The sequence below is a fragment of the Crassostrea angulata genome, chromosome 9 (genome assembly GCF_025612915.1).
Source record: "Crassostrea angulata isolate pt1a10 chromosome 9, ASM2561291v2, whole genome shotgun sequence".
NCBI lineage: Eukaryota > Metazoa > Mollusca > Bivalvia > Ostreida > Ostreidae > Magallana > Magallana angulata.
This window is the reverse complement of record NC_069119.1, coordinates 13418675-13434275: the sequence shown is the minus strand read 5'-3', so window position 1 is coordinate 13434275 and position 15601 is coordinate 13418675. Positions and strand designations below refer to the sequence as shown.

Genomic DNA, 15601 nt, shown 5'->3' with positions numbered 1-15601 from the left:
AAGTTGGGGAACATGCTTTTAATTGATTTAGTTTTAACAATTTACACCCAATTTCAAATTAAAGTATTTTATAAATATATAAATTGATAATTAGTACCTCTCAAAATTAGTTATCTATGTATATGTACACTTACGTAATTTACATGTAGCTCGTTACGGATTTAAGTTACTATCTTAGGACTAAGATAATGACTTCATACCAAACCCATTACCTTTTAAAAGTATTCATTTAACTAACCCCCCCCCCCCCCCCCCGCCCCCCCCCCCCCAAAAAAAAAAAATTAATCTCGTTGATTGAATTTTTTCAAATTTCCAAGATTGTTTATTTTCAAGTACATGAACAACTTTTCCCAAAAAGAGAAATTTGGTTTTCTTACCGGATTTTAAAATCCCATTGAATTTTTCTTCAAATCCTTTAGGAATTTAAATTCAGGTAAGAAGTAAAATACCAACCGAAAATTATATATGTCCTATTATTTTTACCTCAAAAATTTCCTTTGGATAGTTAATCTTTGAACGTATAAATACATGTACCTCACCTGGCTGGCTGTTAAGAAAAATATCTTATATACAATTGGACAGGTAACACAAACAAAAAGCATCAGAGGTCACATATCATTTGGGCATTGGTTCCTCATATGGTGAGTTTTTGATATATGGTATGATTTTTTGAAAACTAATTTTTGGATTAATACAAAAGTGCTACATGTAAGTGGCAAATTTGACAAAGAGTTTTAATTTGACATATCTTTTCTATATAAAGGCAGCTATATACTGTACTATATAAACTTTCTTGGATCTGAGATCCGCATTTTTTTTTTTACTTGTTCGTTTTTTGCTTTGTTTTCTTTCATTTTTGGTTTTTTTTTATTTGAAGGGGGGATGTTTAAAACATATAATATATGTTTTTTAATTTGTATGTTAACAGCCATGCAACCCCCCCCCCCCCCCTTTCCAACCACCCCCCCCCCCCCCAAAAAAAAAAACCAGACAGACAATAACAAGGACATTATTTCAATGATTTTATCTGAAAAAAGACATATCATTATTTCATATCTTATATTAAAAAATATATTCAGAACAAGAAAACTCAAACAAAACTATTAAACCGGTTTACGTAGTTTGTTATTAATTATACTCTGTGATTAAAAAGAAAAAAAATGTGAATAAAAATAACTTTTAAAGTATATCAAACTGTCATCATCTGCTTTGAATTTTACGCATGTTCAGGAAGAAAAAGAGAACTGATTGAATCTTAACTTCCTGTTTTAAGATAGAATCTTGGAAAACTACACGATGACCTCATTACACTGCTTCCTGTCTGTCTGCTCTGTTCATACGAGACTTTAATTATCAATTATTAAATTACTAATCATAAATAAGAAGAAAAATCTAAAACAGAACTAAATACACTGATGTACGAGAGTATGTACATGTACATCATAATGATAAAAAAAACAACCCAAAAAACAATTAAGTACATGCAGGAAAAATAATCTGAAACATCTAAAAACATGACAATAAACATCATAAATAATAATAATAAAAAAAAGCAATGACGACAAAACATTAAACATTATAACATAAAGAACCCATATCGACACCCCCCCCCCCCCCCCCCCAACACACACACTTTCTGCTTATCACTTAAAATTTCAAAATCTGCATTAGCCCTCCCCCCCCCCCAAAAAAAAAAAAAAAAAAAAAAAAATAAAAATAAATAGAAAACGAAGGATCGAGGGATGGAGTTTCGATCTTCAAAAATTTATGACCTACTCCTTCTCTCCTCCTCCTCCTCCTAGGTTTTCGCATATTTTTTTTTCGTTATTGTTGTCGAACACCAAACGGTTTACCGTTACAACAAATTCATACAATGGAAGGAACCACCATTTACCTATTTTTAGAAATTTAATAAATTGCTTTGATTTGTTATTTCTGTTTCAAACAATAAATGATCACTTTTTGAGGCGTCCATATAATATGCTCTACAATCAGGTAAAGCAGCTAATTTTATTTTTGGACATCACAAGAATGTCTTGTTTATTCTGGTTTTATTATTGCATTAACTCTTGTTAATTAATATTAATATCACAGGGTCCTCAATATATATATATGATCACATTCTGCAATATTTATCATCTGCGTGTATAAAAAATGTAGATACAATATACCAGCTACTTAGCATTAAACTTAAATAAAATCAGTTACCGTATATATACGCAAAAAAATATTCTAATAAGCACAAAAAGCAACAACAACAACAAAGAGATATATAAAAAAAAAAAACATCGCTTAGTTGGGCAGGGAACTAAAGGGGATGGAGGTACACTGTATACTATCACTTTTATAGCAATTTTCAATATCTGTCTTTTAAAAGTATAAGTGGTGAAAGGGTGGTGGCAATTGGCTTGAACCACCCCCCCCCCCCCCCCCATTTCAGGTCTCTTCACCGGCAAAAAATTCTGAATAAATAAAACAGACCTGGATGGGCCATATTTTCAAAATTGGTGTTCCTTTTATAATATAATTATAGTTTAGTGTGCATATACGTCTAGACAATGAATAAATTTCTAGCTCGTGTGTTTTACGTAAACACCTCATATAATTACGTCCATTTTAAGACTTAACAGATCACATTGAATACATGATAATTTAACATTAAGATCATGACTGTATTCAATGCATATATCAGTATGTGTTTTGCCAAGATGGCAAAATTTTGGGAGGCTTGGTGGTCAACAAAACGAACAAATTAAAAATCAAATCTTCATGAACCTTAAAATTTCAGATATAATTTGTTAAGCTATAAACTATCATATACTAAATAACAATTCCATAAATCTTTATGAGTTAGCTTTTAATTTTGATTTAATTCCTATATCTAAATACATAGCTCTCTTATAAAGGAAATTAATATAGTCTAAAAAATGGCCCGGACCATCAAGTCCCCTCAGCAAACAAAAACAAGATCTGTGCATCTACCAAAAAGGGTATTTTTTTCTAGATAAAACTCGTCCCAAAGATCAAATTATCAAAAGATATTTAGACCTAAGTGGACACGCACATTTAATGTTCAAGAACAAACTAATGTTTCTATACTCTGTCCCGAGAATTTGCTTCCATCACTTTTCGCTTGATATTTCGATAATAATAAATACCTTTTGTGCTTAAACTACGTTCATCCACTAATATGAAAAATGTCCAGATTATCTGTTTTAAAACGCCCCCTCTAACGCTTCAGGTTTCAATACACATCGCAAAATAGAAACGGGGATTTTGCATTGCATCAGCCATAGTTAAGCCCGGATGATAATGTTTAAAAATTGCACAAGGTGTCCCGATTACGTCCGAATGGAGAAAAGTTTAAAAAATTTCCCATCATAATCTCCGTAAGAAATTTGTTTTCGTTCCTGTCAACTTTTATAAGTGAAAAGGGATAATGTGTCATAGCAGATACCTTGGATATTTTCCATTTCGTCGATTTCAACTGTACCTCTTTCACAGGTATGTGTATTTTTGTTAATACTTATCAAAAAGTGATGGAAGCAATAACTTGGGCCAGGCTTTAAATATATCTAAAAAGCGTAAAATTGTATACGAAGCGAACTACTTCAGAAACCGGTTTCATTTTCCCAGAAAATGGTAAGGAACAGTAATACGTTTCCATAAGGTTAAGAAAAACAAACAAGGCCGAAATGAAAAAGTAAGGAAAATAGACGCCTAAGAAATAAGGATCCTCCTTGTTCAGGCACAGGAAACCCGGTCTGCGACGTAGCATCCTCATCCGGTTCACGAACCATACCTCGCCTCTGTCTCGCTTTGGGCAGTAGGTAAAACGACAGACCCAGCATTCAATGACGAAGTAGGACCAGCGCCATATTGGGGTCAAGTGATCACAGAGGCAGTCCCCGAAAACCATTGGTATCTTGAATCTGTTTAAGAAAAGCGGAAATTAATACTTTCAACGTAGGTAGAAAAACAATTCAGCGTCGTTTTAAAATCCGTATTGACATAATTACTGTATGCTATAACTATAAAGAAAAATATCAACTCTTCTTTTTGTCGATTTAATTTCACCCGCATTCAAAATTGGGCTAAAATATAGAGATCTTGTAAAAAGATAACTGTTATTTAAACTAAAAACTAATGTTGCCTTTTGGTGGGTTCATAGAGGGAGTAAAAAATGTCACTAGAAAAAAGATATAACAGCTTCAATCTCCTTGGGATTTTTTTTATCATTTGAGATACCGGTAAAAAGTATTTAGAAAAGAAAATAATTCAAGAAAATCAAGTCGTAAAATAATCGTATGGGGTTTAACCTACTTTTGCTATATGAAACCTACATGTACTAAGGTTGCACCATTAAACACTAGTGTTACAACGTAGTTTGAAAAATTACGCACTTTGAAAAAAATTCAAAGTGCGTTAAATTTGGGACCAAGTCAACGCACTTTGAAAAAAAAAATTCAAAGTGCGCTGATATGGTTGATATTAACGCACTTCGAAAAAAAAAATTGTGCAAGGTCTTGTCGAAGTTGTTGAGATCCTCAACTATAATAAATAAATGGTTAACATAGTTTTGCTCGATAAGACATTGAAAAGAGAACCCATGAGATTTTTAGCTATCATGATCAATGAAGAGCAATTTCGCAATGAAAAGACTTGTCGATAAGATTATTTAATGTAATGGTTTTCACATAAAGAAAAATAGTCCAAATGTTAATTGAGATATGTATATCAAAATATCACATGAACTGCACCAATTAGCAATCAACCGTCCTTCCAAATACTAGTAATATATCTTTTTACTTTATGAGTATTTACTCTCTAAAGAAAGGGGTAAACGGTTAATTTTGAGGTTCACAATAGCTGACCTGTATACTGCGTTTATTAGCTTATGAACAATTATAATGACAAAGTATATCAAATACAAGTATAATTTTTGAAAATTAATGCAAACAAGTGCAGGTTCAAATGTTTATATTTTTAGTTGATATGCCTTAACGGCTATACATGTAACTATCTTATTTTAAATATCGAAATAAAAGAGATTTATACTTAGAAACCTGTAGTTTATAGGATTGATATGATGTTTGGGAAGAAAAGATGCGGATGCATTGTGGCAACGCACTTTGAAAAAAAATATTCAAAGTGCGTTTTTTGGGACTAAGTCAACTCACTTTGAAAACAAAATTCAAAGTGCATCGATATCGTCGATATTAAAGCACTTTGAAAATAATTGTTTAGGGTTTGGTCAAAATAATGGATACTTTTATATATAAGAAATATATGTTTTTTTTACTTTGTTAAGCTCAATGGGAGGTTTTTGAAAAAGAACCCAGATGCATTCTCAACTAATTTGATAAACTGTTTTTTGATCAGATTTTTTTTTCTTTTCTCAGAGGCCTATGTACAATGTAATTTGACAATTTACACATAAAGAACAACTCGGGGAGTCTAAATTATCTTAATCCTTTTTAATGTATGCAGCAAATTTATTTCTTATCTGGTACATTGGCCTATGCCAGAAACTAAAAGAATGATTTATATGTATTAATAATAGAGATCAATGTTTAACATATTTCAACTGGCTTCAAATGAACGTGCTTATAAACAAGCATGATAAGAAAAAAGGATCTTTAGTAATGTTTATAAGAAACGATATGATCTTTTAGGCATCAGTGCGAGAACAAAATCCACATCTTATGCTTATTTCAAAGTTTATAAAAAAATTAAAGTTTGGCAAAGTAACTTTTTTTTATAATGAAGTTATTTCTTTGATTAGAATTTGAAAATAGGTTTTATGTTGAACACCTTACAGATTCTTTGACTTACCTTTGGAGAAATTATTGAGTGGCCAGTTCTGTTTTCAATATCACTGCACTTAATTTACAAAAAAATTTCTTTGTCCGTTCTTAAACGTTTACTCCAAGTTGCCGAATATCATATGTTTTTAAAGAAAATGTGTGGGGTAGGGGACATTCTTCCTGTAATCAATTAATTTATGTACTGGTAATCGACCTGTATCTATGGTTAATCCTCGCCCTCATTTCTTTTCTCAAAGACGGTATATTACTAAATTAGATTCACTAGTGTTATCAAATTATCATGATATCAACATATTAGAAATTTCAAGTACAGACTTTGTGATTTATACACATTTTTTTCAAAGTGCGTTAGATTCTCGATAAGAAAAAATATTGATGAATCTTTATAACGCACTTTGAAAATTTTGTTTTAAAGTGCGATAGCTTGGTCACATTTTGGTTGATTGAAATCAGTTCGTCTACCATTAGACCTTATTTAGACTATTACAAAAATACGGAGCACAAACCCTCTCTATAAAAGAAAAGGCAATGAAGTTCTTATAATGACACGTTTTAGAGGTTTTGAGGTTTTGATACGCATACACCAAATTAAATCAATATATTCCATGTATTGGATATATTTAAGGGTCACAAATCGATGTTATGCTAAATATACATTGTTTTGTATGATTTAAAAAAAGATCAGATTTGTTAAATAAATACAGTCGCACCTGTTTTAAGAGGCTGCTTGTGGGACGATGACAAACTGGCTGCTTAAGACAGGTGACATCTTATTCCATGTTTCAAATTAATACTCAGTATAATTATTCAATTTGGCTCTATTGCACAGATTTATTAATAACAAATATAATGGCGGCGTAGACGGAAATGGTGAATGCACAGCTCGAATTGCTGAATAAACAGTTAATAATAATTTTGAATAGCCGTTTTAATTCAATTAACCTATCAACAGATTAAGAGCAAAACATTTTATGCTAAATACGCCCAAACAATAATTTTCAATTGTCTAAATGCGGTAAACAATCAAAGTACTGAAAGTACTGAAAAGCGCTAACCTAGCTTGGTTCTAAGAAAATTTACTGTGTGCAAGCGTAGGCGGAAATGAGCCTTATTGAAATTTTGGTTTATGTTTAATGAATATCAATTTAAAGTATCGAAGGCCAGATTTCTTTAAATAAATGTTACTTTCTGAAGATGATGTGTTCGATGTATTCATTCGCAGTAATATAACAAAACTACGAATTCGCAAAAAGATATGTTAAAATCACAAATTATACCTTTTGAAGAGTAATTTATCACAGTTTTTGACATTTTCTTGCAAAAAATCGATTTTATTTTTCTATATTTTAGCTTCTGAATACGCACGATATTTTTTCATCACTGCGTAGCATCCCGTGCTGATGTACGTAAGCCCCGCAAACCAATCGTATCCACTCGGCCATTTCCGTCACCCAGATAACTGGTTCCCTATACCTCTTACCAGTTTAAATGATGTATATTTCTGCTCATAGAGGGCAGTTATTCCTTGCACCGGAAATAGAAGTCTAACGACAATAAAGCGCTGAGCTATGCTTAGCGCTTTAAAAAGTAGGGTTTCCGTATAAAGGCTATGTCCGGAACTACGATAGCCAATGTTTTACCCGTCTAAAAATGTCATAATTCCATTGGGGTGTATGATACGCACCTCTATCTCACAAAGAATTTTTTAAAGAAAAATGTGCGTAAATTATCTTCGGCTAATTGCTGTACATGTTAAGCGCAAGACTGGACATTTAATATTAACTTTGAACTGAATTGGGTATATAAATGAATATAGAAACAACACAAAACAGGTGTTATAATCAATTATCTCATTAAATCTTAACAGAATACTAATTACACACTCAATTATTTGTTATTAACTCATTATCAGCTGTCTAAGTTTGGCTTCTTTCGATACGGGGTCACAGTCAAAAGTCATGTGACAAAACAGACAAAATGGCCGTTGAAAACAGGCATGTTGAAAGCATGGGACCTAAAAACACTGGCCGCTGGCCGAGTTAGACAGGTGGCCGCTTAAATGAGTTAAAATATAGTTAACAAGGGGCCAATGGGCCACATTGCTCACCTGAGCAATGACGGACAAAATAAAATCAGCTTTATTGAGTCATATATAGAATATCTGAACAGTGTCATATAATATATCCTGTATATACATTCTTATGTTGCAGTTCTCGAGAAAATGATCAGAACTAAGCAACTGTACATGCATGAATTATAAACCTACACCAAACTTTGAACCCCTTGTGAGGCCAAAGTCTATATATGTTTTAAAGAATCATAAATAATTTAAAATACTTGCATATAAGTAAAACCATAGATAATAACATTTGAGTTTTGGTGATAATTTAATGTTTTCCTTCGTAAAATTGGACCCCCCCCCCCCCACCCATATTGCCCAACCCTAGTCCAAAAGAATATGATTTTGACAAATTTTATATCTACACCAAAGATATTTCCCAATATATTTATATGTAAAAGTATGACCCCCCGAACAATTGTGGCCCCACCCGTAACAGCAGGTGTATATTAATTTTAACAGTTTTTATTTCCGTCTTTATATGGACATTTTATGCGCCTTATGCACTCCACTCTGTTATCTCAACATTTCTCTCTTCAATATAAAATGAACGAGATAAACTCAGATAAACTCAGCACGTACAACTTTATGCAATACTTTTCCGAACAGTCCAAAAACGCAATTTTTTGGTGTATATAGAGACCTTAAGTAAAATAAAAGCAATTTCTTTTTAGAGCATCGAATACTTACTTTCGACATAAACAAAGGATGTCCAGTCCCACAAACCGAAGAATTTTCGGTAAAATTTGGTCAAACCAGATGATTAGTTTCAGAACTGGCGTCTGTTGTAGTTTCAACATCTTATACTCATCATCAACCCCTCTCCTGCCAAATCTGGGTAGTGGTCTACTCAAATGATACCGGAAGTGGCAACTAACCAAGCCAACAACTGCGCACCCAGTTAGAAATTTTATATCAATAACGCCGTCTATGTTAGGTGGATCTTTGGTTACCGTAGTGGATCCGCCGGAATCTCCGTCAGTAGAACAATGTTTTGCTTTGTCACATGAGGACTTTGAATAATCTTGCAATAGAAAAAGCTGAGGCAGCTCTACAAATAAGACCATTAGCATAGCTTCCGTCCGGCCATCCACGTAATTCAAAGGCTCCTGAAACTTGAAATCTTCCTTATAGTTGACTTTGACTTGGTAGACTATATTCCAAATCTGAGCGATGGTGAGGATTGTCCCAATGATGGTCACAACTAAAAAGCGCTTCTTTATGTCTTTACAGTTACTCTACAACACGACAAAAATAATAGGATTATAAAGTAAGTTATATTTGAGTGATAAGGTTAATCACTTTTTTTTTTATCTTTAAATCAACTTCTTATCCTTATTTCTTGACACAATCTAAATATTTGAATGAAAAAAATTTTGTTGTTTTTATTTTGCAGTGCATGGAACTGTAGTTCGGTGGTACATGTAAGTAAAAGGTTTTTCATTTTTACACGCAGTTTGTATTGCATTATAAAACTCTTACAAGTTTGAATTAGACAATAGAACATTTCATCTTTTTATATGTTTTACGGTGCGACCGTTGGAGCGAGCGCATCCTATTATGAGATATGAATGTATATATACGTATTATAATAATAAAATAATTAAGAAAAAATTCATAAGATTATAAAGATGAATGCAAAAAAGTAAATGAATGTCAAAATTCAATATATCTTTTTATTATCCAAAATTTTTACGCTTGAGTATATAAGCAATACTTCAAGGTTTTTTTTTCGAATGATTGATTTATGATTTAATGGGTACTGTAGAACTAGTATAATCTCGGATAAAATGTCGTTGAATAATAAAGATTTTAACATAATGTTCAATTCAGAACTTTTTTTTCTTTTTTAAAAGTGATAATAACGTCAACTCACTTTGGCATATAGGTTGTATAGTGTTTATGAGCTTAACTTGTAACTCCCCCCTACCCCCACCCCATCGAAAATCAAGGGTCAAGAATACCCGAAATTTGCGGAAATCACCGGAATCTTCTTAAAATCTATTGAATGTGAACATTTAAATGAGTGCAAGTAACAATTGTTTCATATCTCTGAAAAAATGTTCTCATTTCGCTAGCCTTTTCATAAAAAGCATGTCGTTCTTGCAATTACACATTTTATCTGGTTCTTTAAAGTTTTACTTTGTAGCGAGAACGTTAGATGGCTATTTGCAATGCTTGAAATTGCGTTGTGGGTCGAAATTAACTGACGCTGAAACATATTGACTGATCAATGTGCAGTGTGACGTCGTACGATTGTATTTGATGTTAAAGGGCGATAACACATATGTATATATCCGTGAACGTTGTATCAGCAGTATATTTACAATGCATGTATATAGTCTTTAATTAGGGTCTTCCGTTTTCAACGGAAGACCCTTTTGTTTTTCTACGGTTTCTTTTTTTTAGGGTCTTCCGTTTTCAACGGAAGACCCTCTTGTTATTCTATTGTTTCTTTTTCATTATTATTATTTTTCTTTTTCTTTATTTTTCTGACTTTTTCAAAGCTTAATATCTCAAAAAGTTTTCAACAGATTTACATGAAACTTTCAGGGATTATGAAGCATTATTGTGCCTCAAAGTTTTAAAATTTTCAACTACAACATCACTTCCGTTTTTACGTTACGTCAATTTTTAAATTTTAAAAAGGTAATTTTGTCCAGGGCGTTTTTCAAAAACGGTTCAAGATAAAGACTTGGAATTTTCTGTGTTGAAGCAATGATTGTTTTAATTTGGACATAAGACTGGAAATTAGTTTCCGTCACTTCCGGTCTAAACCGGAAGTGTTTTAAAATTTTCGAATTTTCGAATTTTTCGTTTTAATTTAAAATGTTTACGAGGTTTGTAGAGTTTGTTATACTGAACACGAATCTGAAATCCGTTTGAAAATCGGACGATGCATTACAGAGATATCGGGGGTTAAAAATTGATTTTTCCGGAAATTTTGATTCCGCGTCCTTGGTTTAAAAAATAGCGTAATGTTCAAAGTAAAATTAACTCGTACCAAAAATAATCGCTAAGTCGTACTTGAACACATTCGGATTTTTTTGTTAAGTCGTTCTTGAAATCAGAAAGGTTTTTGTTAAGTCGTACGTAAAATCATTCGTATTTTGTTAAGTCGTACCAGGAATAAATCGATTTTTTTCATCTTTTTATTTTAGTTACTCTTGTTATTGGTTTAAGGGCTCTGCTTCATACAGGAACTTCCAGCTTTACTTCCGATATTAACGGAAGACCCACTCGTTGCTTTGCAACGAGCTTTGCTCTAGTTCTTATTCTTATTATTATTATTCTTTTTATTTTTTTTCCAACTCAAATATTTCAAAAACGCTTGCATTGATTGTTTTGAAATTTACAGGTGTAATGTGTATCTGAAAGATCTCTATGATATGAAAAAATTATTTGATGACGTCATCAATTTCGTCAGATATTGACGTTTTTCACGTTTTAAAAAGTGATTTTGTCCGGAGCTTTTCTCATTTTTGATTTAAGATAAAGCTATGAGATTTACAGAGAAGATAGAACAATCGTTTTACTTATGACATAAGGCTGGAATCTCAATTCGGACACTTCCGGTCGAAACCGGAAGCAAAACCAATTTTTTTGAATTTTCATGTTTTTCAATTTTAAAAATTTTACGTACGTATCTTACAGTAATTTTCATGCTGAGTTCAAAACTGAAATCCGTTTTTGAATCGGACGATGCATTACAGAGATATCGGGGTTTAAAAATTGATTTTTCCGGAAATTTTGATTCCGCGTCCTTGGTTTAAAAAATAGCGTAATGTTCAAAGTAAAATTAACTCGTACCAAAAATAATTGTTAAGTCGTTCTTGAACACATTCGGATTTTTTTTGTTAAGTCGTTCTTGAAATCGGAAATGTTTTTGTTAAGTCGTACTTAAAATCATTCGTATTTTGTTAAGTCGTACCAGGAATAATTCGATTTTTTCATCTTTTTATTTTCGTTACTCTTGTTGTTGGTTTAAGAGCTCTGCTTCTGACAGGAACTTCCAGCTTTACTTCTGACATTAACGGAAGACCCACTCGTTGCTTTGCAACGAGCTTTGCTCTAGTTATTTTTATTTTGCTTGTTCTCGCGAGAGCATTAAATGGGAAACCATATTTACAGGGAACTGCTGGTCCGATAAAAACATTGCATTACTGTTCCTAATAGCTGTCACCAAAAAAATCCGTTGAATGAATGTGCATTTGGTCTGAAAAATCTTGCTTCTCTCGCAAGTGCTGCGCGCCAGCGAATTGCACTCGCCATTAGTATCAAAACTTTCATATCAATATATTTACACTTGCAAATATTTTCCCTTATATAACACTGTTTGCGCAATCCGCTGTTATTCCTTCATAACATCATTATGGGTCAAGAGGTCAAAGTAGCGCATGAATAATCTAGGTCACTACTTTTTCTATGTGACTTGTGCTGAAACACACATATTAGATATCGTAATGAAAACATAATTTAGGCATAAAAAATAAACGTATGTGTATTTTGTTATGCAAAGTTTTATTCATTAATTTTCTTAAAAAATATAACATTAATTGCGGGGATAAATGATTCATATTGGATAACACGTTAGGCCTGTAAACAGAATGTTTATGGGTCGACATTGTAACGAGGCGTTCTTGAAAATTACAATCGCAATTTTTCAAAGGCGTTAATTCAGTTAAAATTTGACTTTATTACAAGCCTCGGTCAAAATTCACGGACCTTTCATGTTAAGTTCATTCACGGATCATGGTCAAATTTAACTCCTTGTGCTTTTCTGTCAGATTTGTTCCGTAAGAAGAACTTCGAAGTTAAAATAGCCTTCCTCTATAATGTCGGAGGAAATCAGTATGCTCTTGAATCTGATTCTGCGATAGAGTTTCCCCTGAAAATGCCTAAGTAGACTCTAACTCAAATTTCAATCGCTTTGTTTTTAAATTTCTAACCGCTCTGTGACTTTAACAGAGGTGGTACTATTCCGCCAAGCTTCAATCGGTTTTTTCAATTATACAAGTGAATTTTCTTTTCTGTTTCCCTTTTTAATAATAAAAAAGTGTTGTCTTGTCAAAAGTAGTGTCATATTTATTACGACAATCAAATGCTTGCAACATTGTTGCACTATTTTTTGTTACGTCATATTAATCGAAGCGGCTTTCTAGGTCATCACAAAAGAGAAAGTATGGAGCATTTTTATCGTCATAATTTGCAACAAATGTAAATATAAGAAATAAGGCATTTTTGAATGTATATCGGGATATAAATACGGGTTGGTACGTGATCAAATCTTCCATAAAGCCCTTCGTTAAGTAACACTTGTAAACTTTCGTAACAAAAAACAAAAAAAAAAAACAAAAAACCCAAAAACAAAAATAAAGATGGTGCGGTGTGTCGTGGTTATTTTTCATTTTGGTTTTTTTTATATTGTTTGATATTTTCACAACTTATATGAGCCAAAGGCTCAATAGAGTTTTTTTTTTCTTTACGAAATGCAATTTATGCTGATTGAAAAACTAACTGAAATATGTTAAGGTTCTAAAAAAGAAAGAAAATCCAATTTAGCATGCCGCGTATAGCACTGTTTCAGCCTTCAGAGCTATATATATAGATTATCATTACTTAGATTATTATTTCAACACCCACACAAATAAGTACTAGACAATTTCCCTGAGAGTCAAAATGACAAACGTTATGGTTAAATTAAAAAATTTAAATACGTTAAATTGCTACAGTAACTGGGGTGATAAACCTATTCTGATATACAAATACATCTCTTTTGTAGTAATTGATATTTATTCGATAGCTAACGAATTTATATTTGTATAAAGTCGACAGCTATTCATTTTTTATCACAATATTTCATACATTTTCAGTCTCTTTGTCTGTGATAACACTACGAATCGATTTTATAATGTGCAATCCAATAAATTCAAATGACGTATTGTTGGGACCTAAGCAGGGTTTGCATAATTAAAAGAAATGAAAAGCACATAAATAATTATTTATCAATATTCTAATATTTAATCGTATATAATTGCTGAAGTCATAATTCGGTCTGCCTCTCAGTGGATTTTTAACCCGCCCCAATCAAAATTATCTCTTCATAATACTTTAAGAATGAATCCCGATTCCTAAAAAAATACAAAGGTATGTACAACTCACATCTAATTCAGCGTACAACGCCCAATCCATCGCTGTATTTGTTACGATAAGAAGGCCACATAAAACACGGGTAAACGTGTAAATATTAACATATCTCTTCTGTGGAAGTGCGGGCTCGGGCTCCTGAATGTCGGGAAATTCGGGTTCGGGGACGCCATGTCTTGCATGAAGACCGATGCCTTGAGATTCTATATCTTGACTGCTTGCCATTTTCTTTACTTATTGATTCCACACGAGGTTTTTGTTTTGTTCTTTCCACCACTAAATAATATATTTTGGCATTTAATCATGAGCCCTATTGCAAATGCGGCCAGAAAAGGAAGAAGATGAAATTTTTGATAATACAAGATGGCGTTTATCAGTCTGATTGGTTGATGTTGGAAGATGTGGCCGGTTTTGTTACATATCATCTTTAAATCTTAAAGCAGAAGCATATCCGTCCTCATACACACACGGCGCATGATTTATTTTGCTTATATGATAAAGCTTTGATATGGTATACATGTATTAGACGATTATATGTGATAAAGATATTGACAAATTAACATGGTTAACTTCGGCTAAAAATATAAAATTGGCGTTTTTTTTTCTAACTGGAAACTTGAAGGCAAGTTCATAAGTCAATTTTCTAATAACACATTTCTTGTTAGTGATGACTGATGAAATTATTCTCATGGCCTGACATCGCAGCGAACAAATTGAGGTTGCATTCGTCTATTGCTTTGTTCATACCAAGCCAGTAAAATATGTCTTTCAGCAATGATATTGTTCTGCTTATTCCGGGATTACCATTATGGAGTCCTACTAAAGCCTTCTTCCTCTGTTCCAATAGCAAAAATAGTTTTTTTCCTTTTCTCCTCATAGATAATTACTTCTCTGAAGACCAAATGCAAAAGTAATCAAAATTCCTTTACATGGTAGTATGTTCTGGTCTCATTTAAAACACCCATTTCTTGCTGGTTTCTTTCTACCGCTGATGCTCTTTATCAACCTTGATAATACTGGGTCTCTTTTCTGTCCCACCTTAAGCTCTTCCCTTGATACACCGCCACCTCTTGCCTTTGGATCACATTCTACACAATATCTATTACCTGAGAAAAAAAGTTTAAATGTTCAATATATGAATGAATATAAATGGACCTACAGTACAGATCAGACCCAACCTAACACCAGAATAAACCCCAACTAAACCCCGGGTTTACTTTCTGGGTTTACTTTGTGTTTTCTTTTTAGCTCACCTGAGCCAAAGGCTCAAGTGAGCTTTTCTGATCACAATTTGTCCGTTGTCTGTCGTCGTTGTCGTTGTCGTTGTCGTCGTCGTCGTCGTTGTAAACTTTTCACATTTTCATCTTCTTCTCAAGAACCACTGGGCAGATTTCAACCAAATTTGGCACAAAGCACCACTAGGTGAAGGGGATTCAAGTTTGTTCAAATGAAGGGCCACGCCCTTTTTAAAGGGGAGATAATTGAGAATTATTGAAAATTTGTTGGT

At 32.8% G+C, this 15601-nt stretch overlaps 1 protein-coding gene across 1 annotated transcript; it reads right to left on the bottom strand.

The window, feature by feature from the left end:
• Positions 1-1743: 1743 nt before the first annotated feature.
• Positions 1744-14462, bottom strand: LOC128162370 (uncharacterized). The gene is made up of 3 exons (XM_052825531.1): positions 14110-14462; positions 8638-9185; positions 1744-3932 (listed from the first exon to the last, which is right to left on the bottom strand). The coding sequence occupies exons 1-3, from the start codon at positions 14317-14319 to the stop codon at positions 3566-3568; spliced, it is 1125 nt and encodes a 374-aa protein (XP_052681491.1). The 5' UTR covers positions 14320-14462; the 3' UTR covers positions 1744-3565.
• Between the last annotated feature and the right edge of the window lie 1139 nt (positions 14463-15601).

What these genes read in the sequence shown, in the direction of transcription:
- LOC128162370 (XM_052825531.1), bottom strand. Translation starts at nt 14,319, where the DNA reads ATGGCAAGCAGTCAAGATATAGAATCTCAAGGCATCGGTCTTCATGCA. An exon ending in CGTTGTACGCTGAATTAGAT is followed by an intron (nt 9,186 to 14,109) that starts GTGAGTTGTACA and finishes GTCGTGTTGTAG; the next exon opens with AGTAACTGTAAAGACATAAA. An exon ending in ATCCTTTGTTTATGTCGAAA is followed by an intron (nt 3,933 to 8,637) that starts GTAAGTATTCGA and finishes TTTCTTAAACAG; the next exon opens with ATTCAAGATACCAATGGTTT.